Raw genomic sequence first — 27125 nt, forward strand, 5'->3', positions numbered from 1 at the left:
GACAAATTATGGTACATCCATACAGTGGACTACTCAGCAGTAAAAAAAGAACAAACTTCTTGTACAGGTAACAACATGGTCAAATCTTTAAAGCCTTATGCTAGTGGCTAAGAGTCCGCCTGCCGATGCAGGGGATGCGGGTTCGTGCCCCGGTCTGGGAGGATCCCATATGCCGCGGAGCGGCTGGGCCCGTGAGCCATGGCCGCTGGGCCTGCGCGTCCGGAGCCTGTGCTCCGCAACGGGAGAGGCCACAGCAGTGAGAGGCCCGCATACCGCAAAAAAAAAAAAAAAAAAAAAAAAAAGCCTTATGCTAAGTTAAAGCCAGACATGAAAAGCTACCTGCCGTATAATTCCATTTATATGACGGTCTGGAAAAGGCAGTACTATAGGGACGGAAATCAGGTTAGTGGCTGCTAGGGTTTGGGGGGGGTGCCCAATGGAACTTTTGGGGTGATGGAAGTACTCTAAGTGTTGATTATAGTGGTGGTCATAGAACTCATCAAACTGTACAACTTAAAAGGATGAATTTTACTATGCATAAATGATACTTCAATAAACAGACTTTAAAAAAGTTTTCAAAAAACCACCATCTCTCTATATTTTCACTGTTAATTGTGACCTTTGGTGTACTGAGAATTCCTGTTAGAGTTAAAATGAATTCATAATGTTTATGGTCACCTGGAATTTTTTGAATTCTTATAGTTGATGGTATCTTACATAGCAGTACTATATATTCTGATTGTTAGTAGAGAATAAAGATTTGTGGATTCACACGGTTTGTTATGTCATGAAGTAGAGTTACTGATGAACAGTGATAAATTCACCTTATGAGTGGTATACAGTGGGCTCACAAAGTGTCATATGGTTCTTTATGGCAAGGAGAAGGTGCAGGGTTCAGGACTGGGAGCTTGCCTCTCATCCCACATCATTCTTGGTTTCCTTGTCCCTGGACTGCCATGCAGGGAGGACCACCTAAGTAGTATGGCCATTGTGGAGCTTCAGGAACCAAAGATCCTGAAACAGTGGGGTGGTGGGGGGAGGTTCAGATTTGAGTCCACTTGGGCTTGCTGGTTGCCTTGAAAGCCCCTGCCTCAGAGAAGTGAGACTGCCAGGCAGAGAAGGAAGCTCCAGCAGAACTGTTTGAAATTCCCCACAAGAGTCTCCCTCCCTCCTTCTGCTTTTTCTCCCGGAGTGCATTTCATCAGCATCGGAAGGACTGCTTCCCGGCACTGCCTTCCCTGCTTGGCTGGGGTCCCTGAGGAGCTGAGCTAATGAGTGGATAACACGCATTTGCCAAGGCCTTCCTGGATGTGGTACCTGGGCTTTGTTAATTTTAAAATGCCGCCATCCTTGGCTGAAGACCACTTAATTCCCTCTCATAGCAGTCATTTATTTTTAGCATTTGCTTATTTTCCCTCCACCTTACTAAGGGGGGCGGGCATTAAATCCTATCTTTAAGAACCCAGCAGCCCAAGCCAGATCGCTGACCTGCAGGAGAGGTTTTACAGGCCTCTCTGTGTGGCCGACAACTCCACAGGTGTTCTTAGAGCAAAGAGCTGATGCTTCTCTTGCAGCTGGACTGGGGCAGCCTCCATGGGAGGCTCTTCTTCCTTGCTGGCTGGCCAGAGGCAGAGCAGGTAGAGCACCCCAGTACCTGTGCTTTAATGTAGGTACCGGGGGGCCTGACAACATGGAGGTCTATCCTGCTTTGGAGGCCTACAGTCTCTTCCCAAGGTCCCCAGCCTGTTCTCAGCCTGGCTGCTTGCTGCAGAGTGGTGCTTCCTTCGGCCCGAGGAGGCTGGCTTTGTGCTATCTGATCTCCTGACTATAGTGATGATGATGGCTGTGGTTGATTGGGTGTCTTCTGTGTGCCAGGCCCATGTTGAGTACTTCCATGTTGGCTCTAATCCTCACTGCAATCCTAAAATGGGGGGATTATTATCCCTATTTTACAGATAGGGAAAATGAAGCTCAGAGATGCCTAAGGTTGTCCAATAAGTGAAAGGGGGAGCCAGGATTTGAAGTCAGGTCCCTCTGAACCCCAAACCCTTATTCTGTCCACTGGACTATACTACCTGGGTAGGGAAGATGCAGGGAGCAAAGCCATGCAATGAATCAAGGGGTGCCAAGACCAGGAGTCAAGTCAATTCAGGCAGGGTTTCTTGATGACCCACTATGTGCTGGATGATTTTTTGAGAAATCTAAAAACCGACAAACTACTTGTCTTCAGAAAAGCTTTCAGAAAAGGGATAAAACAAGCCTCCTTTTAACAGTAGATTGAGGCAGAATGTGGTCAGTACCCAGAGAAGACCAGCCTAGAGTGCTGGGGTGGGGGTTAATCATGAAAGGAGGCCCTTTCTCATGAGGTGGGCCTTGAAAGACAGACAGGATTTTGGTTGGTAGAGGTGGAGAGTAGAAAGACAGCATTTCTGGAATAAGCATCATTGTGAGCATAGGCTCCTAAAAGTAAGAAAGTAGAGATGTACCAGAGTTAGTAGGGGGCACTGGCAGGGTCTGGAGACCAGTGAGGGTAAAGGAAAGCCTTATCCAGCACGGACCATGGTCCTCTCAGGCTGTAACTGTCTAGCATGTGGTAGAGCTGTGAGCTCTAGAGCTGGACGACCTGGATTCACATCCAAGCTGTGTCTTCCTCTTACTAGTCATCTACCTTGGCAAGTTCTTTCACTTATCTGTGATTGTTTCCTCAGCCATAAAATGGAGATAATAAGCTGAGCTACTTTAAATGTGTAAATATATGTAAAGTGTTTAGAATAATGCCTGCCACATAGTAAGCACTTGATAAGAGTTTGCTACTTTAGTTAATAGTAGTATAGTAGTAGTGGTAGTGTCTTAATTATTATTATGACTAACACTGCTGCTGCTGCTGATTGGTGACCTCAGGAAGTTAGTGAATTTCCTGCGGGTAAGCCTCTCTTTGATGGAGGTGGGGGTATTACTTGCCTCTCACCAGTATCTGATGGGTGATGCAGAGGCAGTAGGGCTTTGGATATTCCTTTTCCACTCCTTTTCATCTAAGAAGCTGGGCCTAGAACATGGGACCCCAAAGCAGGGCATTTTGATGTGGAGCTTGCTCTCGTCCCAGGTGGCCGCAGCTGCCTAGTGAAGAACAGTTCCCAGTATTTCCCAGCAAGGAAGGGCGGGTGAGCGTGCTGGCCAGGTGCCCGGAATGCCAGCACCATGCCCCCAGAAAAGTGTGCCGAGCTTGATGTCTCTCCCACCGCTGCTGTGGTTGATTATCTCTGAGTAACAAAGAGTCATTTCTAATCCCATTTAGAATCATTGCTCAAGATAATCCTGTTTCGTAGTAATGATATTCCAATTCCAGCATGCACCCGTTTCTAGTTTGGCAGACACATGCCTTGACCTCAGGCCACCCAGACACTGCTCCCTGGAAAGTGATGTCAGCTCATTTGCCTAAACTGACAGTCTCAGAGTACTCACCCCCCTCTCCAACGCTATATCCCATCCTGGGGTTCTGTGTTCAGTGCTGTCTTCATGGAGAAGATCAGTTGGGATGTAAAGAGCATCCAGTGCTCATCCAGTTCAGCAGCGTGGGGAAGGGTGTTCCATTTCTAGGGACTGTGGTATGGTCCACTCCTGCACCTCGTCTTTAAAGACATCAGACCCATTCTGTGCTTATTTAAATAGGGGTGCCAGCTTGGTGGGTCAGGAATATACAGTAAATATGGTAGGTGTGTCTGGGTTGCAGCAAGGTATTTGGCTGTCTCTCATAGTATCCACATGAATAAAATATGATGTGGCAAATAGTTTGGTCAAACTAATGAATGGTGAATGATCTGGTTCATTGTTTATATATGAATGGATATCAGACTGGAAAGCAGACTGTACTGGTGAGCCACAGGGGTCTGTCCTATTCACTAGTCATATCACTGATTCTAGTGAGACCATTGATAAATGCCAACCAAATGGGCAGATTAAATGAACCTTAGAGGTAGTTGATATGTTAGGTGAAAGAGTCGGAGATGTGAAAAAAGAACTCAGTGGGCTAGAGCAATGGTTAAATCTGTGGTGATAAAAATTAATAGGGACAAGTGTTTCAGTCTACAGCTGAAACCAAAAACCAACTGTAAAATCCAAGGAGACCCACTTTAGTAATACTAGCAAGTAAAGCCCAGGAGCTGACTGAAAACTCAATGTGTGCATCAACAGTGCAGTGTTAAGGCCTTAGAAGTGAATTGATTCAACGAATATTTCCTGGCCCGTACTGCAGCCTATGTGCAAGGGAACAGATGGCCAGGCACAGTCTTTACTTTGGGGAGCACAGTCTAGTTGTGTGTGGCAGAGTGGTGAGGAACAAGAGCTCTGGAAAGAGGGCCTGAGTTTAAAACCTAGCTCTACCTCTTAACAGCTGTTTCCTCATCTGCAAAGTAGGAACAATAATAGCATCTGCGTCAGCATAGGGTGGTTGCGATGATTAACATGCATTGTAAGACTGCTTACTGCAATGCCTAGTGCATAGTATGTCTAGGAGATGTACCAGCCTCAGCATGCTCTTACGGATCATTTGCCTAGAGAGAGCCTAGTCTAGCCTATACTGTGGAACGAATCCCTAATAACCAGGGCTTGACCACACTGCCCCATCGGTTTGGCGACTGTGTGTTATGAACCACAGATTGAAAGATATGGAAGTGTATTTAGAACTAGGCTAAAGATATGAAATTGGGATTGTCCTGGAAATCCTGTGATGGGTAATCTCGATTTCTTGGTCCTCTGCTTAACGTGCCATGCCTTCCTTAAGCCTTGCCTAAATTATCTCACCTGGTCTGAGCCCTCTACTGATTTTGACCCTTGTCCCTCTGAATCATACTCCCTCTTATCCCAGCTAGCTGTTATGACCATCTGAAAATATCACTGTCCCAGGTACATAGTAAGGGCCCAGCGACTATGGGATATTATGACAGACTAATGGATGGTCAGATGGGTGAGAACCAGTGTGGTTTAGGGGAATGTGCACTGGGTTTGGCCCCAGACAGACACATGGATTTGAATCGTGATTCCTGTGCTTATTTAATGTGTATACTTGGATAACTCTTGTTATCTCGCTGAGCCTCAGTTTATTCATTTGTAAAATTGACTAGTACCTCATTGCAAGTGGTTATAAGGATCTGGAATAGTAAATGTAAAGTGCTCAACCCACCGTGGCTGCTTTATTATGATTATTGATCTTTACCTTTTGAGGGAAGTAAACAAAATAACATCCTCATTCGAGGAAACTGGGGCACATTTTCTACACAGGTACCTTCCTTGCTTCCTCCCTAGTCTTTAGTTTGTTTCCCTAGGAAGCTGGCTTTAAAAAGAAAACTGCACCCCACCCCCCAAAAAAGAAAAGAAAACTGCCTTCCCATCCTGCCCCCCACCAAGCTCATGCCTCCACACCACAGGACCTCTAGATTCAACACAGGCCAGTGCCTTTGGTCGGGCCACCCCGCTTTCCCGACCGCCTGTAGACCAACCAGTAGACTGAATGATCCATAGCTCATTTGACTTTCCAGCAAACCTCCTGACCTGTGACCTCTTTGCTTTCTCCCCTCATCGAGGTGTGCTCTGAGTTGAGAATAGGTCAACTCTTTGTCTTTTCCTTGGGACACAGTGACCCTGTGCTTGCATGTGGGGGGTAGAGGAGAGGAGGAGTCGGAGGAGCTTCTTCTGAAGCTCCACATTGTGTGGGGATGACCTGGAGCTGGGATCACTGCCCTTCTTGCTTCACCAACTCCAGCTGCTTGCCAGCCGTCTTTGACACGCGCCTGGCCCAGCTTAGGCCTCAGCTCACACCACAGGTTTCCTCCCTCTTTCCTAAACAATGTGATGACCCAAAGCCCCTCCGGCCACTGAGAGCAGAAAGCCAATCGATGTAACTGTCCTCCTGTGCATTGTGACACCCCACTGTCCTGAAAGCAGGAGCTCATCAAGGTCCTTGTGAGCCAACTTCCTACGTGTGCTCCCACATCTAATCTAATTACAAACCTGATCGGCAAGTTAAAACTTGACTGGTGGGGGCTGTTGCTCCAAAGGGAGTTCTGTGAGTCCCAGGAGCTGCTTCTTAGGGACCACCCTCCCGTTCTTTTCCTCAGCTTTGTTTGGGAACTGCCTGGTAGAGGGCAGGAAGGGCCTAGTGCTCAGGAGAGGAAGATGGAAGTTTTCCACAGCTAAGCTGCCTGCAGCCCAGTTCGGACCCTCAGGTGGGGGAAGGCTGGTCAGGGCTGAGACAGTTGCGTTCCACCTTTCTCCCCCATTTCTCACCAAATAAAATAATTATTTCATTTATTCATTCTTCATTTTTTCATACAGTCATTCAGAAAGCATCTGTTGACCACTTATTGTGATCCAAGGCACCGGGCAAGGAGCTGGGAAAGAAGGTTGAGACATGGCTCTTGCCCCATGATCTACTGGGAAAGGCAAGTAAAAGTAGACAGGCAATCACGATATAACATGGTGAGGGTCACCTTCCACAGGAGTAGGTACCGGATTCTGTGCAAAGAGGGTGTGGACCTGGGCTGGGAGTCAGAGAAGCCTCAGTTGAGTTGGTGACTGTGTCACTGAGGAGCCCTGAAGGTGAATGAGCACTAACCAGTTGAACCAGTAGGAGGGCCCTATGTGATGGCCTTTGGTGTACTTTGGGGAATTCATTGTTTTCACTGGGTCCTTAATTCTTCAGCCCCCAAGATCACTAGATCAGCATGGGAATTAGAGTTCTGCAATTGAGAGACTCCCTGAAGGAATAAATTTTTAGAACAGATGGTCACGTTCAATTAATGAATAATAGTAGGTGGCAGGGAATCAACCCCTTTTTAAAAATCATCTATTCATCATGTTGCTGCACGTGTATCCAGCCTGTTGCTTCTGACTGCTGCATCATGTTTCATAGCATGTGTCTACCACATTTAACTTACCTGTTCCTCCAGTAATGGACACTTGATTGCCAGCAACTCCCCACTGCCACAAAATATGTGGTGAACATCTCCCATGTTGCCCTCTGTAGACCTGTGTAAGAATCTCTCTGAGATACATATCCTGAGGAGCAAAGTGCTGGGTCATAGGGTAAGGTACTTTAACATGACAAATATTACAAGACTGGCTTCCAGAATGGCTGCATCAGTCTGTCCCCTGGCAGTGCATGAAGAATCTGAGATCCCCATGTCTTCACCAACACTGGACATTTTTCAGCTTTCTCACTTTTTGCCAGTGTGTTAACTTGAAGTTCTATCTCATATTTTTAAATTAATTAATTAATTTACAGTAAGTCCTTGTTGGTTATCTCTTTTTTTTCTTTCTTTTTTTTTTTTTTTTTGCGGTACACGGGCCTCTCACTGTTGTGGCCTCTCCCATTGCGGAGCACAGGCTCCGGACTCGCAGGCTCAGCGGCCATGGCTCACGGGCCCAGCCGCTCCGCAGCATGTGGGATCTTCCCAGACCGGGGCACGAACCCGTGTACCCTGCATCGGCAGGCGGACTCTCAACCACTGTGCCACCAGGGAAGCCCGGTTATCTCTTTTAAATATAGCAGTGTGTACATATCAATCCCAAATTCCCAATAAAATGCTATCTCATTTTTAAAAATTTTCCTTTCTCTAATCACACACTAGCTTGAGGATCTCTTCATATACTTAATCATCTTGTTTGTTTGTTTTTTTCCTCCTCTGGGCATTAACTGTTCATATCCTTGCCTCATTTTTCTGTTGGGCTTCCTGATCCTAGCCTTGTTGCTAAAACTTGAGTTGAGGCGAAGTGCTTATACAGACTGTTAGCTACCTGGGAGTCAACACAGGGAAGTGAGAGGCCATGTAGCAGAGTGATAAGGACATGGGCTTGGTAGCCAGACTGCCCTGGTTTGAATCCCACCTCTGCTCCTTACAGCTGAGTGACCTTAGACAAGTTACTTATCCCTCAGTTTCTGTTTAACCTCCCTCATAGGATTGTTGTGAAGATTAGATGTTAGTATATATAAAGTATTTAAAATAGTGCCTAGCATGTAGGAAGTATATACAAATGCTAGCTCTTATTATTAGACTGCTATCTTCCTCCTACTTAGCCCTACTCTACCCTTGAGAAAATAGATACTTGTATCAGCAGGCAGTAAAATAAGCAGAAAGAAAACAGCTCTCAGCCTAGGCTCAGAGCTCACCACTCCTACTCACATGTGTAACTCTTACCAAGGTCTCAGGCTCTGGACCTGCGTTCTGCTCCCTACCTAAGGCCAATCTTTAAGACCTGACCATTTCTGATTAGCCAGATTTCCAGGCCTGCAGTGCCCCCATCCCTGGCCTGGCTAGCTCTGCCCTATTGCTGCTTCTCTGCCAACCTGTCAGCTGGACACTATCCCTCACAACCTTCACCTTCAGTATTCACAAAGCCCAGTCTTTTGGGTGAGTCATCTCACTTGGGCAGAGATAAGACCAGAGTAGATTCTGATGGACACACAGGAAGGCAAGTACTGCTACCAGAGCCAAGTCACTAAAGGCCAACTCTAAACCTCCATCCTCCTGGGCTGTAGACATTCTCTGACTCTCCAGATTAGTATTGGAAGTAGGGTATCTGGAGATTATCTCTCACCTTTGAGGTTGATACTGACATTGGTAGGCATATCTTTCCATACACCACCAGAGGCCAAGTCCTGAGGTGGCTGGGAGAATTGCTGATGTTTGTAAGCCTTTGTCCAGTGAGAACCTCTGGAGTAGTCAGCATAGTTCCTTTGAGTGTGTTATAGAAAAACATAAGTGAGTGGGATGGTGTACTCTGTCCCCTTTAACCCAGCTGTTAAGACCATGAAGGCCTAGCCCATACACTTCACTGCCCATTTAGCATCAGCTACTCCAGTTTAAGATAGTGATACCTAAACCCAAACCTCCCAAGTGACAGCCAGTATGCCAACGCCAGAACAGAGGGGCAGCTCCAGTTGTCCTTTGGTGGATCACCTCGGATAGCAGTACCTGCCTCCCTTTGTGCCGTCAGATCCTGTAGTCCCCTTGTCAGCCAGGTGGGCCAACTCACCATCTTGTGTACGTCACCTTCTCCCAGATACAGTTCTGAATTGGGGGATTTGTTTCTGCTTCAGCAAAAAATGTCAAAGAGGCAGAAATCTCTTCATTTGCCAAGTCTCCTCACTGCTGCCCCTGGTGTCTGCTTCTTTTGCCTTGTCTTGACCTCTGATACCAGTGTGTTTCTTGGTTTCTGGTTGCTTACTTGTTTTGCGGTCTGTTGTTTCCCTCTGCCTCTAGTCCTTGACATCTGACCTGGGTTTTTACTCTCTGCCTCACGTCTCTGCTGCCTGGTCTCTGGCCCTTGGCTCTGTTTTGACTATGAACTTCTTGACACTCCCTGGGCCTGGCCTGCTGCTAAGCCTGTTCTCACCAGCCTTGCCTTAGCTTTCTCTTACCTGGCTAGCCTCGTACTCTGTTTCTGCCCTCCTACATCCCATTGGTCCACGAAGTTCTTTTCATCATCAGAGCTAACCATAGTCGTGTAGTCCTTTAGCCTGATCTGGGCTGGCTTCTCCAAAAGGCCTGATCACTGTGGAACTCTGGGTTAGATGCTTTTTAAGTATGAGGTAGCTCTTGGGCAAAAAAAGCTTACTAGCTATGTGGTAAGGTGTTTGGTGCCACTCTTGGCCACTGAGCAGCCACAGTTCCTTTAGTCCTAGGTATACCCCACAGTGGGGCTGCTGCCTTTTGAGTTAATTAAAAGTGAAAGGAATCTTCTCCACAATTGCAGAATGAGTCACTAGCTTAGATGCTCACCCTCTTTGTCCTCCAAGTTTGTAAAGTGAATTGCCCATTCCTTTTGATTGGGTTAGCAGCCCCAGGGCTTAGCCTAGTCACTTTCCTCTCCCCATCCTGCCAGACCACTGTCTGCCCTTTGGGGCGAAGGGCAGCATACTTGGTTGCTTGCACACGTCTTGCAGCCTGCAAATTGGACAGATGGAATCAATACTCAGGAACCTGGAGAGGCCCAGGTAGCACAGTTAGTGACACTAGCTGCCTGGAGGGACAGCTTGCCATGGGAGGGGGTGTGATTGAATGGTGATTGGACACAGCAGCTGAGGATTAACCAAATTATGTCCCTTTGAGTTTAGATCGACAAACCCTTCTCACTTAGATTTTAAAACAAGCCAACTTGTGCAGAATATAGAAGAGCTGCCTTTTTTTTTTTAACATCTTTATTGGAGTATAATTGCTTTACATTGTTGTGTTAGTTTCTGCTGTATCACAAAATGAATCAGCCTTACGTATACATATATCCCCATATCCCCTCCCTCTTGCGTCTCCCTCCCACCCCTCTAGGTGGTCACAAAGCACCGAGCTGATCTCCCTGTGCTGTGCTATGCGGCTGCTTCCCACTGGCTATCTATTTTACATTTGGTAGTGTATATATGTCCATGCCACTCTCTCACTTTGTCCCAGCTTACCCTTCCCCCTCCCTGTGTCCTCAAGTCCATTCTCTATGTCTGTGTCTTTATTCCTGTCCTGCCCCTAGGTTCTTCAGAACCTTTTTTTTTTTTTTAGATTCCATATATATGTGTTAGCATACGGTATTTGTTTTTCTCTTTCTGACTTACTTCACTCTGTATGACAGACTCTAGGTCCATCCACCTCACTACAAATAACTCAATTTCATTTCCTTTTATGGCTGAGTAATATTCCATTGTATATATGTGCCACGTCTTCTTTATCCATTCATCTGTCGATGGACTTTTTGGTTGCTTCCACATCCTGGCTATTGTAAATAGTGGTGCAATGAACATTGTGGTACATGACTAGAAGAGCTGCCTTCTTTTTCTTTTTTTTTTTTTTTTTTTGCGGTACGTGGGCCTCTCACTGTTGTGGCCTCTCCCATTGCGGAGCACAGGCTCCGGACGCGCAGGCTCAGCGTCCATGGCTCACGGGCCCAGCTGCTCCGCGGCATGTGGGATCTTCCCAGACCGGGGCACAAACCCGTGTCCCCTGCATCGGCAGGCAGACTCTCAACCACTGCGCCACCAGGGAAGCCCAAGAGCTGCCTTCTTAACACAGGGCTATGCCAACATGAGTCCTGGGGGTGATTAGGTATAGATCTAGAGCCCACTTCAGCCCAGATTTGTGTTATTGTCACTAAGATTATATGGACACAGAGAAGAGAGTTCATGTTTGTGGATCTCCTTTGATGTGCCAGGCATTGTGGAGTTTTACATACTTATAACCTACAAGGGAGGCTTCATTATCTGTTATTCCAGTAAGGAAATGGAGTCCCAGAGGTAAAGTAACTTGTCCAAGATCACAGTCAGTAAATGATAGAGCTTTGATTTGAACCCAGGTCTCCCTATACTTGTTATAAAATGTCATGCTGTCTTCCCAATTTGTGTCTTAGTTCAAACTTCTCTTGACTTTCCCACAGCCCAGCTACAGGGTCAGGTACATAGTAACGATGACTAATGTTCTTTGAGCACTTATTATATGTCAGGCACTGTACAAGCACATTACATACACTAACAGAGTCATATGAGCTAGATACTCCTTTTTTTTTTTTTTTTTTAATTTGGGGGTGCTGCATACCATAACCTTCTTTAGGAGCATCACAGTACTCATTAGCATTTATGTATGTATGTATGTTTGTATTTATTTGGGCAGGCTGTGTTGGGTCTCCGTTGCTGTGCACGGGTTTTCTCTAGTTGCAGCAAGTGGGAGCTACTCTTCGTTGTGGCGCACGGTCTTTTCATTGCAGTGGCTTCTCTTGTTGTGGAGCACAGGCTCCAGGCGTGCGGACTTCAGTAGTTGTGGCTTGCAGGCTCCAGAGCACAGGCTCAGTAGTTGTGGTGCATGGGCCCAGTTGCTCCGTGGCATGTGGGATCTTCCTGGACCAGGGCTCGAACCCGTGTCCCCTACACCGGCAGGCGGGTTCTCAACCACTGCGCCACCAGGGAAGTCTGAGCTACATACTCTTAATATCCCTGATAATTATGATTGCAAAATGATTTTCTAATTTCATCATTTGTTCTACGTGTATTATTTGTCATTTTACAGTAAAGAAGAGCTTTCCTTTCTCTCCCATTGACTTATTCACTTATTTTCAATACGGACTCTTGGAATCTTAGTGTACCCAATGGGTGATAATCCATTAATGTCTTTATTCATGTTGATGCTCATATTGTCTCCCGATTTTAAAGCCAGCATTCTTAACCTCTGTACCATACTACATCCCTCTCTATCAGATATTTTTCTCACTGCCTGCAGTTAGTTTGCCCATCTCTAACAGCCTTTTTGAACCCTCTTAATTTTTAATCTTCTGGCAAGCAGGAAGACTAATGCCAGTCTTAATCCAAATTATGTGTAAACTACGAGCAAATAGTCTGCAGGTGAAACCTGACAGACTCTGCTGTGAGTTAAATATCTGAGTTTTAGACATGGATTTTAAGTGCTTAGAGACCCTTCTTATTTCTCTTTGGGATCGTAATTCATATCCTAGATAAATTACCTGTAAAAGGTAATTCTTAAGATCCTTTTAGGTAAGGGGAATAGACACAGGAGGCTCACTTGACCATGTTAGATCGGATGTAGAAGAACCTCATCTATGTGGGAGATAGATTATGGTTCTTTGACTTACCTATGAGGACTGTGTGTTTGTGTGCATGGGAGTTATTGAAATTCATTCATCCATTCAGCAAATAATTGGGCAGGTCTTGTGCCTGTTGAAGGTTATGAAACTCAAACCAATTGATACAGGGAAAACCAACAATACTGCTGGCTACAGATATTGAAAAACTAACAAAGGAGAGAAACTAAAATTGTAGGTTGGCTTTTTAATATTTATGATAGAGTGATTTTTAAATTTTTATTTATTTTTATTTTTGGCTGGGCCACAAGGCTTCCAGAATCTTAGTTCCCCAACCAGGGATTGAACCCAGGCTCTGACGGTGAAAGTGCCAAGTCCTAACCACTGGACCACCAGCGAATTCCCTAGAGTAATTTTTTTAAATGCTTGCCATTTATGCCTTCAAAAGCACTAATAGTTTTGAAGGCCAGTGAGCAAAAGATGAACCGGCTAAGAGAAAAATAGGCAAAGGACATTATGCCTGAAAATAAAAACAAAATTGATAATTGTGACTCATGAAAAAAGAAACACAACTGATTGCTAAACATTTTTTTTAAGTCCAACCTCACTAGTAATCAAGGAAATGCAAGTTGAAACAGCAGTGTGATTCCATTTTCTGTGTCCAGATTAACACATAACGAAAAAGCTTTGGTGAAAGGAAGGCACAGCGGTTACTCTCATCCTTCTTCCTTTGATAGTAAAAATAAAAATCGGTACAATCTTTCTGAAAGGTAATTTAGTAACATTTATCAAAAGCCTTTAAAATGCTTATACTTTTGATCTAGAAATTCATCTCTTAGGAATTTATTCAAAGGAAATAGAGATTGTTATTGAAATATTAAAAATAATCTAATTGTTTTACCATTGGGGATTAGCTAAATATAGACTAGCCTTTTAGTAGAATACTGTGCAGTCATTAAAAACAATGTGATAGATATTTAAGACATGGAAGGGGTGAGGTATGTGTGTGTTTAGGGAGAGTTTATATATGATCCAATTTTTGGTAAATAAAAATGTGCATACATTGAAAAAACTGGAAAGATATTATATATTCTAAAACATTTTTTTCTTTTTGATTAGCTATATCTTCTGAGTTTTTTTTATAGTGAACACGAACCTTTTTTTATTAGGGAAAAAAAGGAAAGTATTAGCAGGAACATTACATGATAGAAGGGAAGCTAACATATATGGAGTATTCCTGGGTCAGGCACTGTACTTGGTGCTATATAAATTCACCTAATTTAACCTCACTGTGGAGGCTCCTGCCTCTTGTCCTACTCCCTCCAGTCCATTCTCACACAGCTATAGGAGTGATTCTTCTAATAGCAAAGATTTGGAAGGAAACACACCAAACTATAAATAGTGGTTACTCTTAGAATTTAGATTAAGGAGATGGCTATAAGGGAAGACTTTCATTTTTCAATTTAATATTTCTATATGATTTGCATTTTTTAAATGTATATATCTTGAAGTGGGGAGGAAAAGCATGTGTTGCCACGTCACTTCCCTTTTAATCCCTTCAGTGACTTGTCTCATTCCCCACTTTTCTTCCCCTTACACCCTCTACTCCAATTCTACCTTCTTTTTTTTTTTTAATTTTTTTTTTTTTTTTTTTTGGCTGCGTTGGGTCTTCGTTGCTGCGTGTGGACTTTCTCTAGTTGCGGCGAGCAGGGGACTATTCTTTTTTTTTTTTTTTTTTTGCGCGGTACGCAGGCTTCTCACCGCTGCGGCCTCTTCCGTCGTGGAGCACAGGCTCTGAACGCGCAGGCTGAGGAGCCACGGCTCACAGGCCCAGCCACTCCGTGGCATGTGGGATCCTCCAGGACCAGGGCATGAACCCACGCCCCCTGCATTGGCAGGCGGACTCCTATCCACTGCGCCACCAGGGAAGTCCATGGGGGCTACTCTTTATTGCAGTGCACAGGCTTCTTATTGCAGTGGCTTCTCTTGTTGCAGAGCACAGGCTCTAGGCGTGCAGGCTCAGTAGTTGTGGCTCACGGGCTCTAGAGCTCAGGCTCAGTAGTTTTGGCGCACGGGCTTAGTTGCTCCGTGGAATGTGGGATCTTCCTGGACCAGGGATGGAACCTGCATCGGCAGGCGGATTCTTAACCACTGCGCCACCAGGGAAATCCCCAATTCTGCTTTCTTCAGGTGAAGCTTCGTGCTCTTTTGCCTCCAAGATTTGTAAATGCATTGGGTCCTCCCACTTCACCAACCCAGCTCTGGCTTCTCAGCCTTCCAAGTCTTTAATACCTTAAATACTACGTCCTCTGGGAGGCCTTTCTTGATCCCCTCCCTTGGTTTCCCACCATACATGGTACTTCTGCCATCGTAGCCTTTATCACACTTCGCTGTAATTTTATGCTAAATTGTTGTCCTTCCCAGAAGAGACTGTAAGCTCCTTGAGGGCATGGACACTAGCACCTAGAACAGTGACTAGAACACAGTAAGCATTTGATAAGTAATTGATGAATAAACACTTCGTATTTTATAGTCGTGGACACTGAGCCTTAGAGAGGCGTTAGATAACGTGTCCAGAGCCTCTCAGCCAGTAAAGTTTCAGAGCCAACTTTTCTACCCTTGTCTTTGATGCTCGTAAAGTTCATGTTCTCTCCACTGTACCACTCACATGAGCAGAGGCAGATCCAGTCCCCAAACATGCCTCAGAATCTGAGTGTCTACTTCCTGGGCCTTTCCTATTTTTGACACTTGGTGTCTTTTTGATTTCTTCCAGTGTGGTGCAGGTCCTGCTTGCAGCTGGTGCTGACCCAAACCTCGGGGATGATTTCAGCAGTGTTTACAAGACTGCCAAGGAGCAGGGAATCCATTCTTTAGAAGGTAAGTGTGGGCTACCCTGCTGTTCTGAGATCTCTCCTCCCTGTGGCTTCCAGGCAGCCGTGCTCTGTGTCAGCTCTACCAGCAACTCAGGTTGAGAGCCTGCAAGTACCTCCTCCTCTAGGAACTCATGGAGAGCACAAAAGGCTTGGAACAGATGCCCTTCACAGTCCCCTCTGGCTCTATAATTTATGTCACTTCAAGTCTTGGGGAATAAAATAGAGGCCCAATTTCATAACTGGGTTGAGGGAGGGGTAGAAGAACCTTTTAACTGGTGTTCTCCCAAAAGTGCCTCAATCTATGGAGTCTCAGATGAGTGGACAGTGGAGCAGGTTTCCATAAAATAATTAAGGCAACTGTGTGGAATGTGGATTTATTCTTCCTCTACTTTCTGCAGACTTACCCTGTCCCAGCCCTGCCCCAGAACTAGAAAGCAGCCTCACTGGTTTCCTCAGCCTCAGAAGTCCCTCAACTGTTTTCTTCCCCTCTTCTATGTGAAATACAATCCTCTCTCTGGACTGGCCCCTCAACTTACTGAATGACCCAGGACAAAGAGTGGGCCTTGTCTGTGCTTGTAAAATGGGGTGGTCATCAGTGCCTCCCTGGGGTGTTGTGTGCGTGGTTGCTTGGACCTCTCAGAGGAAGGAGGCAGTGTGCACCTACCAGGGCTTGGTCACGTGTCCGTTGAAGGGTACCTGGGCAAGTTAGTCCCTTATTGCCTCTGGTGAGTTTTTCGAAAGTGGGGTTGAGAAGAGGGTAGGTTGCTTTGACTGCAGACAGAGATGAATACTTTACGTTTGAGCTTTGCTTGTCCATATTGACTCTGCTGCCCGCCCATTATCCTGGATCACTCACAGAGGCTGAGATTCCCCTCACTTTCCAGCAGCAGGGCAGATGAGCAGTAGCTACTTTAGGGTTGGCAGTAATGCCAGGAGGACAGACAGCCTTGCTGATTGCCTAAGGGTCAGAACATTGACCTGAGGGAAGGTTCAGCAGAGGGAAGCAGTGTGCTCAGCCCTCAGAGCTGTCAGCAAGGCTACCAGACTGACATGGGTGTGGTAGCCTAGGGCAGAGGTGTCACTGCTGCCCCAGCAAGGTTTCTCAAATCAGCAGTGTGAGAGAAATGTCAAGAGCATCAGAGCATTGCTACCCAGTTGCAGTGTGAAGTTGCCCTCCCCCTGCCTCTCCACCTCTCTGAACCTGCTCCTTGTATCAAGCTCGCTTGCTGTGACTAGATCCTCCATGGAACCTTTGCTGCAACCTGCCCTCAGCTGCTCTTTTGAATGTTCTCTAAATCTTGGCCCTTTATGTGGTTATTTGAACTCTGATCTGCTCATAAGTCTTTTCTTTCCTCATCAGCTGACAGTTCCATGTTCAACCTTGACCTATGCCTCCTTGGATTCCCCACTGAGCTGGGGGAATCTTGTTCACTTTGTTTCCAACAGAGGAGAATTTCATGAGTACCAAACTTGCCCTATATGTGCAGCCTGATGTGTGGGGACTCAGCTTATAGGCTGTCCTCTCCTCACTCAGACATAGCATTGCCACCCTTAGCTCTGTCTTCTATTCAGGTGCTCTCACCAAAAAGCAAGGAGGAGCATTTGCTGAGAGGGCAGGGCCAGTTAGAAGGGAAGGAATTATTTGAGTGCCTTCTTATCTGTTCTTGGGATCCCAACAGGGTCCAGTAAGCTTTTTTTTTTTTTTTTGTGGTACACGGGCCTGTCACCGCTGCAGCCTCTCCCTTTGCGGAGCACAGGCTCCGGACGCGCAGGCTCAGCGGCCATGGCCCACGGGCCCAGCCGCTCCGCAGCACGTGGGATCCTCCCGGACCAGGGTACAAACCCGCGTCCCCTGCATTGGCAGGCAGACTCTCAACCACTGCGCCACCAGGGAAGCCACAGTAAGCATTTTTGATTTCACAGAATCTCAGAACTGTGCAGCCGTCTAATCCAGCCTCTGCTGTCACACCAGTCCCCACCCATGCCTTTCACGTTTTGTACCTTTGTGTTCTAATAGTTAAGCTTTCCAGGTTGATGCTCATATTCAACATTCTAGATCAGTGGTCAACAAAGTTTTTCTGGAAAGTGCCAGATAGTAAACATCTTAAGTTTGTGGGCCAGTTGGTCTTAGCTGTGACTACTCAGCTTGGCCACTGTAGCGTAGAACACAATACACAAATGAGAGTGTGTGGGTGTGTTCCAGTAAAACTTTATTTACAAATATTGGCAGCAGGCTGGATTTGGCCCATAGGCTGTAGTTTGCCAACCATGTTTTAGATATTTCCTTTTTTCTTTCTTTCCTTCCTTCTTCCCTCCCTCCCTCCCTTCCTCCCTCCTTCCCTCCCTTCCTTGCTTCCTTTCCATTTCTTTGCCTGTTTTCGTCAACCTCCTCTGAATTTTTTTTAACTTTTGCTAGCCAGCCTATATGCTAGGTAGCTAGGTAGGTAGACAACAAAAATATTGGAATAGGCTAGCATATCTCTCATGAAATAAAGATAAAAATATTAACTATCTCTTCTTATTTTATATGATCTGCCAAGTTAGCAAATAGGCTTTCTGTGGATTCATTTACTTATTCAGCAATAATTTTACAAGATTTTATTGATCACACTCCTATCTAGCAGGCACTGATCTAGGTACTGGTGAGTTAGACAGACAAGATCCCTGCCATCATGTACTTCATGTGCTAGTCTTTGATTAAAATGTTTACAGGACTCTATTAAGTACAGAGCCCTGGAGCTCATGATCAGGACAATTTAGAAGCATTACTCAACAGTCACAGTTGTAGATCCACCAAACTTCATTCTTTTCTAGCCTCCATTTCTTCATCCTGTCCACAAAATTTTAAGAGATTTTCTCTGATTTATTGCTGAAATAAAAACATGTTTAACATTTGTCTTAATTTGTTGCTCAGTAATCCTTTCCCAAAAGGATATTAGGTTATTCTGGCATGGTTTTGTCTTATCCTTAGCGGACCCATACTGGTACCCAGTAATCACCTAAGTGTTTCAGAACCATTAAAAATAAATTTTAGGGCCTCCCTGGTGGCGCAGTGGTTAAGAGTCCGCCTGCCGATGCAGGGGATACGGGTTCGTGCCCCGGTCTGGGAGGATCCCATATGCCGCGGAGCGGCTGGGCCCGTGAGCCATGGCCGCTGGGCCTGCGCATCCGGAGCCTGTGCTCCGCAACGGGAGAGGCCACAACAGTGAGAGGCCCACATACCGCAAAAAGAAAAAAACAAAAACAAAAAACAAAAAAAAATAAATTTTAGATTGAAATAATAAATTTTATCAACAATCATTGATAAACTCACTGCTCTGTGGCTTGTGAGATCTAACTCTCTATGTAGCTTTTTCTCTTTTTTGAATTTCAGACTACCTTTGCTGGCCACAGTTTTCTGGCAGCTCATCTGATTTTCCCTGGTGTATCAGTGTGGATGTACTCTGCTCTCTGACTTCATGCGCTCTGCTTTCTGACTTCGGGCCTGGAGAGTAACAATTCTTTAAAATCATCTCAGGGTTCTCCTCTCCTTACCAGTCTAAGCCTTTAACTCCTTCTTAAACATATTTTTCTTTCCTTTTTCCATTTAAAGATACCTCATTCATTTATCCATTCAACCAGTATTTATTGATTGCCCACTGTATGCAAGTCACTGTACCCAGCTCGGGGTCATTCTCACTGATGAAGTAGACAGAAACAAAAGAATCCTGTGGTTCTTTTTTTTCTTTGGATTGGACTGACTTTTTCATGGGAAGCTACCTGACCTGGAATGTGTGAGGAGGTTAAGTAGAAGACGAGGTACAAGCACCTTGTCCAGAGTGTGTCTAGGCAAATTCACAGGAAAGTCACAAGCTCAGCAAGGTTCTTCAAAACACAAGCAAAGCATAAAGTCAGTGACAAAGTCCATCAAGTTCACTAAATTTCTAATAGATATTTCTGTGGAGCTCAGCCTGTGCTCAGTACTGAAGGGAAGAGTGAGTTGTAGTTTGTGTCTTTGGCAAGACCTCCCTAAACCCCCATAATATATCCCTTGTCTACCTTATCAGTATTATGTGAAGATGAAGAGATAAAGTATGTGATGTGTGAATTGTAAAGTACTCTACGGTTGTAATTGCTTATTAGTTTTGTTTATTTATAATTGAGCATGCACTTCCTGAGTGTCAGGCACTCTGCCACATGCTGGGAATAAATAAATAAAAATGGATATATATGATCTAGCCCCTCAATATATATGATCTGCTCCCAGTCAGGTAAGAAGACAGACCTATGAACAGGCACCACAGTGCAGAATGATAAATGCAAAGGTTGATAGATGTACAAAGGATATAGGTAGCACTGGTATAGGCAGTGATGCCCTCTACCTGAAGGCAGACTCATATCTGGGAAGTGTCACAGGGTAAGTGACTTTGAACTGGGTCTTAAGGATGAGTCAGAGACTGCCAGGCAGACTAAGAGGGATGGACTTTCCAGGTAGAAGGGATAACACATGCAGAGATATGGGATAGGTGACAGCCACTGGAATCATCTGCCACAGTACTGAGAACAGCAAGAAGTAAGACCAGAGAGGGAGGCAGGGTTCTATGTGGGAAGGACCCTGAAAGGCAATTCTAAGGAGCTCATAGTGTTTTCTGAAGGCCATCAAAGGGTTTTAAGTAGGAGAATGCTCAGTTTACATTAGCATTTTAGATGGACCATTCTGATGGGGTGGGGATGAATTGGAGAAGAGAGATTAGCAATGATTTTTGATGTTTGGGGGATGATGGATCCCTTTGAGAATTGGATGAGAAGTCATGCTCCTCTCCCTCAAAATGCATTTCTTGTTTCTGGGGATTTCTAAAAGAAATCTTTGGGAATGGAGAGAATAGGTATTAGAAAAATATTAGGAGGAGGTGGAGTATTCAGTGGAATGTGGGAATTGATGGAAAAGGAGGCGCCCATCTGTCACCTCGGGTTCTGCTTTGGGTGAACTGTTAGATGAGTGGGTCTGTAGTTCAAAGAAGTCTGGCAGCATTTGCTTTGTAGCTAAAACAATGAATGTGACTGAAACTGCCTAAGGAAAAGAGTTAAAGGGAAGGGATAGGAGGACAAGTCCTTCACTCAGGAAGCATTTAAGGTGTGGGGAGGAAAGAGGATCCAGGCAAGGAGACCAAAAGGTATCAGAGAAGTTTCTCTCAGAGAGGCTCTATATCCGTTCTGCCTGCTCAGAATGGGCACAGCCTAGAGAGGAAAGAAACCTCTTTGCTGAGACTTGGCTATCGGTTGCCCCATTCCTAGTGAAACCCTTCTGTTTGACATTTGGCATTGCTCTAGCAAGAAGCCTGCTCAACTGGCACATTACAGTATCTTCAGCTCTTGCCAAGGTTGGTGTTTCTGGGTAGAGAGCAGGTCTGCTGGTGCAGGTGATGTAGGGATGCTTGGCCTTATTGGCCTAACTGTTCTGTCCATTCTCTCCAGTTCTCAGAATGGCATCTTCAGAGGCACAGCAGTATCCTGGAGAAAGGTCAGTCTTCAGTGCCAGGAAGTAATGGGTCCTCTAAGCTCTGTCACCAGCTGTGTGATCTTAAGCAAGTGGCTTAAGGTCCTTGAATTTAGGTTTTCTCATCTGTAACATAGGGATAACAATACCCATCTTAAAGGGTTGTTTGGATGACTAGAAATAAATACATGTAAAGCACAGTAGCATGTGATGAAGAATTTCTGTACAGAGTTGAGTCTTGGATCAGTGTAAGGCAGGAAACCTGCCTTGGAGGTACTGAGCAACTCACCACTCAAGGGGCACTGACAGAGGTTGGCTGTCCGCCCATCAGGGATTTTGTAAAGGGTCATTAGATTATATAGCCTCCAGGGTTCCTGTCAGCCATGTGATTTCTAAGGTTCTAGAAACTTTAGGCTCATTGTCAGAGCAAGTAATGTACTTAGAAGAAGTAGGATTTGAGCTGGGCTTTGGAGAGTGAAGAGGAGGGGGGAAAAAAGAAAAGATTTTCTTAGCAGGGAGCACAGCTTGAGCAAGGCACTTAGAGGGGACACATGGAGGGGAGCTTAAGAGATCACTGCTGCTTCTCTACCAACTCACTCCCTGATCTTGACCACATTCCATTCAGTGCCTTGAGCCCCACCCATGCCCTCTCCAGGAGAGTTCCACTTGTGGCTGGCTGATGGGTGGTGGGCCCCAATCCTCAGGTGGAGGAGGCAGTAGATTAGACATAACAGTAAACAAGTCACCCAGTCAGGGATGCTGCTGGCTGCTTGTAAGTAACTGTTATAAACATTGGGTGTCTGGGGCTGTCAGAAATGCAAGTGAGCACTCTGAGCTCCTCCCACATAGACAATTAAAGCAATAAAACACGGCAGAAACGTGGCCAGAGCAGGCTATAAATCAGCTTCTCTTCTCAGCTCCAAGTGGCGGCTGTATAAAGATGAGTTGTGCAGAAGCTGGGTTGGCACAGGGCCCTTCTGGGGGTAGAGGGCCTGGCTTGCCTGGCTGAACCTGCCAAGGCCAACCCCACCAGCCCAGGTGGCCCTCTTCCCACAGCTCCAGGGGCTGCAGGTCCTGACCTGCTCCAGCTGACTTCCCCATCTCTGTGTCTTCAGATGGGGGACAGGATGATGCAAGCTGGTACATCACAAACCAGTGGACAAGTGCCCTGGAGTTCAGGAGATGGCTAGGAGTCCCCGCCAGTGGTAATGGAACTGCTCTCTATAAAATTTCTCCGTCTCCCCAGGACATGCTAAGGAGTAGTCTTACCCTAGCTCATCTGTTCACTATAAGTTAACACCTAGCACCCACTGCATGTCCAGACCTACCCAGGCAAAGCAGAGAGAATCTGAGCCCTTGGAGACCAACTCATATGGGAGTAATAAGGCTCCCAAGGACGTAAGAATCACCTAGAGAGCTTGTTAAAACACAGATTCCTGCCACACCCCAACTCCCAAGATTCTGATTCAGTATGTCTGGGGTGGGACCTGATATTTTTCATTTCTAACAGGCTTCCACCCTTGAGTAGACGATCTAGGCTACTTGTGCTTGAACTGCTTTAAAAAAAACTCATCTGGACCTTCTCCTCCCTGGAAGAGACCTTTTTTTTTTGCCACTTTAAGTTTCATTCCTAGAGCGTCTGTGTGCTTAAGCCATGGTATTATGGGTGTACAGAACACTTAGTAGCTATGACACCTGGAACAATTTTCTGTACCTCTCAGAGGCTGCATCTCCTTATTTGTAAAATAAAGGTTATTGGGAGAGTTAGGGATAGTATATTTATCCCTAGCCTAAAACCTAGAACATAGAAGGAATTCCATTAATGTAAATTTCTATTTTTATATCATCATCTTTGTCCTCATCATACTCCTATAAAACTTCATTCAGAGTCTCTGTCACAGCCTTCCAAATGCTTTTCAGTGGTAGCAAGCTGTTATCTGCAAAGAACCAAACATTATCTCAGAGTCCAAGGAATGGCTTGGCTATCACCTAACTGTGTGACCTTGGGCAGTTCTCTTTAGCTCTCCAAGCCTTGATTTTCTCATCTGTAGAGAATAATACTTTTTATACCATAGGCTTATTATAAAGATGAAATTGAAGTACTTATGAAATATTTGAGAAAATACAAGGTATCGTGCACATATAAGGTATCAGCAAGAATCATAATTAATAACAATAAAGTTTGATGACATGACCAGGACAGTGTTTGACAGGGTCCAGTCAGAGGTGCAGGTAACAAGGACTATCAGAGCTCAGAGAAGAGAATCTCTGGCTGAAACATCAGGAAGTAAAATGGTATTTGAGCCTCAAAGTATAAGAAGGTTTTATGGAAGGGCCTGCAACTAAGTGTGAATTGGGTGTGATCAGAGAAGGGGTATGTTATGTCCAAAATATTCAGGGGTGGAAAACAGAAAAAACATATTTCAGGGCAGCAAGTAAACTTGTTAGGGTGAAGCATCTGTACAGCAGAAGATTCATTTTAGAGAGTAAAGGTGCTGCTTTAAAGAGAGTAGACTGGGGCCAAATCAAGATTCTTGGACCTTATCCTTTAGGCAGAGAGGAGTCTTGAAGGTCCTAGAGGAGAAGGTACTGCAGGAACTGATTCCTTCCAGGGTAGAGAAGCAGGGGGAAGTGATAATAATAATAGTAAGATGATGATGATGACGGTAGCTACAGCAGCAGGTTATGTTTATTGATACTTACTGTGTGCTCACAGCAACCCTGTGATGTAGGCACTGAAGGAAACTGAGGCAGAGAGATGATGCCAAGTGCCAGCAGAACTGTCTCCTGCCCTTGTAGGAACCCAGCAACCGTATCAGCCTGTATGTGCCCCACACTTAGCTCAGAACCTCTGACTTGTCCGAAGTCTTGGAAGGCTTGGAGATCTGCCAGGCCAAAAGCTGTTTGGGCAAGCTATTATTTTTAATAATGTCCCTGCCTCTTCCTCATCATTGTCAGAGCCTTGTCACACCTTCAGTGCCAGTGGTTCTACATGTCATTTCTCAGCAGTGTCAGGCACTACAGAGTCACTAGGATGGACAATGCACTGTCTATCCATCAGGCCTTTTGGTCAACTTGAAGATTAAGTGTAGCAGCCAGTTAGGTTAATTGTTTCCATCCTTTTAGCCCTCCAAATCTATATATACATTTAACTAGGAGAGGGAGATAGACTAGTTGACATGTTTTATTAAAAAGAATAAATTCGATACATTTATAAAAATAAGAAAAAAGTGGGATGGGGTGTCAAAGAACTAGTCTTATGATTTTTAACTGATTTACATATTTTGTGTATAAATATTTTTCATCAAAAGTTCCAAATCAGGGATGGGTCCCACACACCACACAAAATATATTAGAGACATTTATATGGATAGCAGGAAGGGAGACAGAGGGCTGAAATTTTCCAGGCACCCAGTGATTGATGGGGGCTGAGGCTCCCCCTGACGCTTTATTGAGTTTCCGATGATTATCTCTCACTGAGACATTTTTTACAGATGACGGTCGAGCTGTCACAATGGACCATGGGGGAAAAAAACCCAACAATAATAACACTTTAATCTTTTTACTGCACTGCTCCCTAGTATCTCAGATTCATCTTCCCTGACGCATGCAGTTCATTATTCTGCCCCTCCCTGGATGGGAAATAAAGGAAAATAAATATATATGTAGACACACTTACCACATACATACATACACACAGAGTATATATAAGAGACCACCCCAGAACCAGAGAGGGGCAGAATTTATTGTTCTTTTTGCAAGTGTTGAGGTTTATTAGTAGAGATGCTGGGTTGGCTTGGAATTGGCTATTAATTACAGCATTTTGTATTTGTTTTTTATTGCGGGTTTTTAACATCTTAAAGAAAAGGCAGAGGAGAGGCAAGCAGGTGTAGAGATGAGGAGCACAGAGGGACCAAGTTTGGCCAACCAAGTAGCATAGCTTGCTGAGAGGCAGAGAGGTCAGACTCCTTCCTCTTGTTGCCAGCCCTGCCCAGAGGATCCCTGGACCTGAAAGAATACTGCTTTGGTTAGGATCAGGGTGGGGGCAGGGGAGTAGGAGAAGGTGAGATCAGGGTAATTATAGGACAAATCAAAGGGACTCTAGATACCTGTGAGCATGTTATTCCCCTGAGAGTTAGGAGAGATGGGAAGTAGTGGAAGTTCACAGACTGTTGATGGGTCTGTAGATAACAGAGTAAAAGATAACAGAACAAGTAACAGATTCTTAAGAGTTTGCCCAGCTCTTTGATTTTGATGGTGTGCAGGTGAGACATGGGCTCTGGAAAGCTGTACCTGGGTCTGTGGTCAGAGGAGGGTCCTGGGCCAGAGAGGATGCCACACTGACTGTCTAGGGCCACAGGCAGGGTGAACAACCTATCATCTTAAGGTTCCAGGCCAACCTTCCTGCTCTTCCACTTCTCTTTCTTGGAGTGAGAGAAGATGGACTTGGGATCCCAATGGGAAGGCTGCCCTTGATGTGTCTCCAATAGAGTAAGTGCTAGCCCAGTCTTCTCTTTAATTCATCAAACCTTTCTGAGCTCCTACTACAGAAAGTGCCAGTGCTCATGCTACACTATGATAAGGTATAATAAGGTGAGCCAGGGTCCTGTTCTTAAGGAGAAACCTTCCAGTCTGTGGGCAGAGAGCATGGTGTTTGTGAGAACTATTTTTAAGCAGGGTCTAACCCTCCAGCCATAGGCCAGCCTAGATGACCGTTCTCTACATGAAGGTTAAAGAGATCTATAAGACACAGTATCTGTCCTTCAAGAACCTGTTTTCTGCTTGGAGAGACAAGCGTAACATCCATTCACTAAAAAAGTATTTATGGAACACCTGCGATGCTCAAGAGTGTATGCATGAAGCAATCTGAGAACACAAAAGACTATGTAAGAGAAAATGTTAACTAATTTGATGTGGACTAGACAGTACTAGAATGCAGAGAGGAAAGGGAGATCGGTGAAAACCAGGCTTCTTGAGTTGTAAAGAATGGGTAAAACATAGATAAATAAAAGGAAGAAATAGTGAAGCCATGATATCACATAGAGAAGAGAGTAAAAGCCTTGGAGTTGAACAGACTAGCTCAGTCATTGACTACCAGTATGACCTGAAACAAGCTACATAACCTCTCTAAGTGCCAGTTGCTTCATTTAGTAAATAAGAATAATAACAGCCCCATATGATTCTTTCAAGAAAAATAATTGTAAAGTTCCTTGCACAGTACCTGGCACATGGTAAGTGCTCAGTAAATGGAGGCCATTATTTTCTTATTACTTCAAGAGTTTTATATATATATATGTGTGTGTGTGTATTAATATGTATATAAATATATTTTTAAATATATTTTTAAATTTTTTGCTGCATTGCACGGCATGTGAGATCATAGTTCCTGAACCAGGGATCGAACCCATGCCCCCTGCAGTGGAAGCACAGAATCTCAACCACTGGACCCCCAGTGGTTTCTGCTTGGAGAGACAAGCGTAACATCCATTCACTAAAGAACTTCACTCTTGGGAAGTCCCCCAAGAGTTATATATTTATGTAAGACTCTTAGTCCTGGGATATTAGCCTTCGGAACTCACCTGTGACCCTTCACTGAGTATGAAATGGGCTTCCTTCAGTGAGCCTGACATATTCTTCAGTATTAGTGTAAGAGGTGATTCTGGCCGTGGTTAGAGTGGCATCAAGAAGAGGAAAGGGCACAATAATAAATTTATTACCATTTATTGCATCCTTACTACATCAGGCAATGTGCTCAGTTCTTTACATTTTTTAATGTAATCGTTTTATTGAGATTTAATTTACATACTATACAGTTTACTCATTTAAAGTGCATAATTCAGTGGTTTATAGTGTATTCACAAGATTTGTGCCACCATCACCACAATCAATTTTAGAACATTTTCATCACCCTATAAAGAAACCCCGTACCCATTATCAGTCATTCTCCACGTCTCTCAACTCTCCCTAGCTCTAGACAACCACTAATCTACTTTCTGTTTCCATAGGTTTGCCCATTCTGGACACTTCATATAAATGGAATCATACAATATGTGATCTTTTGTGGCTGAATTCTTTTTGACTTAGCATGTTTTCAGGATTCATTCAAGTTGTAGCATGTATCAGTACTTCATTCCTTTTTCTTAGCTGAGTAATATTCCATTGGTGGCTATACTACATTTAGTTTATCCATTCATCAATTGAGGGTCATTTCA

At 44.8% G+C, this 27125-nt stretch overlaps 1 protein-coding gene across 1 annotated transcript in view; it reads left to right on the forward strand.

Moving 5' to 3' along the window:
* Nucleotides 1-27125, forward strand: part of CLPB (ClpB family mitochondrial disaggregase) — a 148362-nt gene that overhangs the window by 41376 nt on the left and 79861 nt on the right. The window contains exon 4 of the mRNA XM_060104923.1: nt 15338-15441. Coding sequence (XP_059960906.1) covers nt 15338-15441 — 104 coding nt within the window. The remainder of the gene's footprint in view (nt 1-15337; nt 15442-27125) is intronic.

Source organism: Mesoplodon densirostris, chromosome 7, assembly GCF_025265405.1.
Source record: "Mesoplodon densirostris isolate mMesDen1 chromosome 7, mMesDen1 primary haplotype, whole genome shotgun sequence".
NCBI lineage: Eukaryota > Metazoa > Chordata > Mammalia > Artiodactyla > Ziphiidae > Mesoplodon > Mesoplodon densirostris.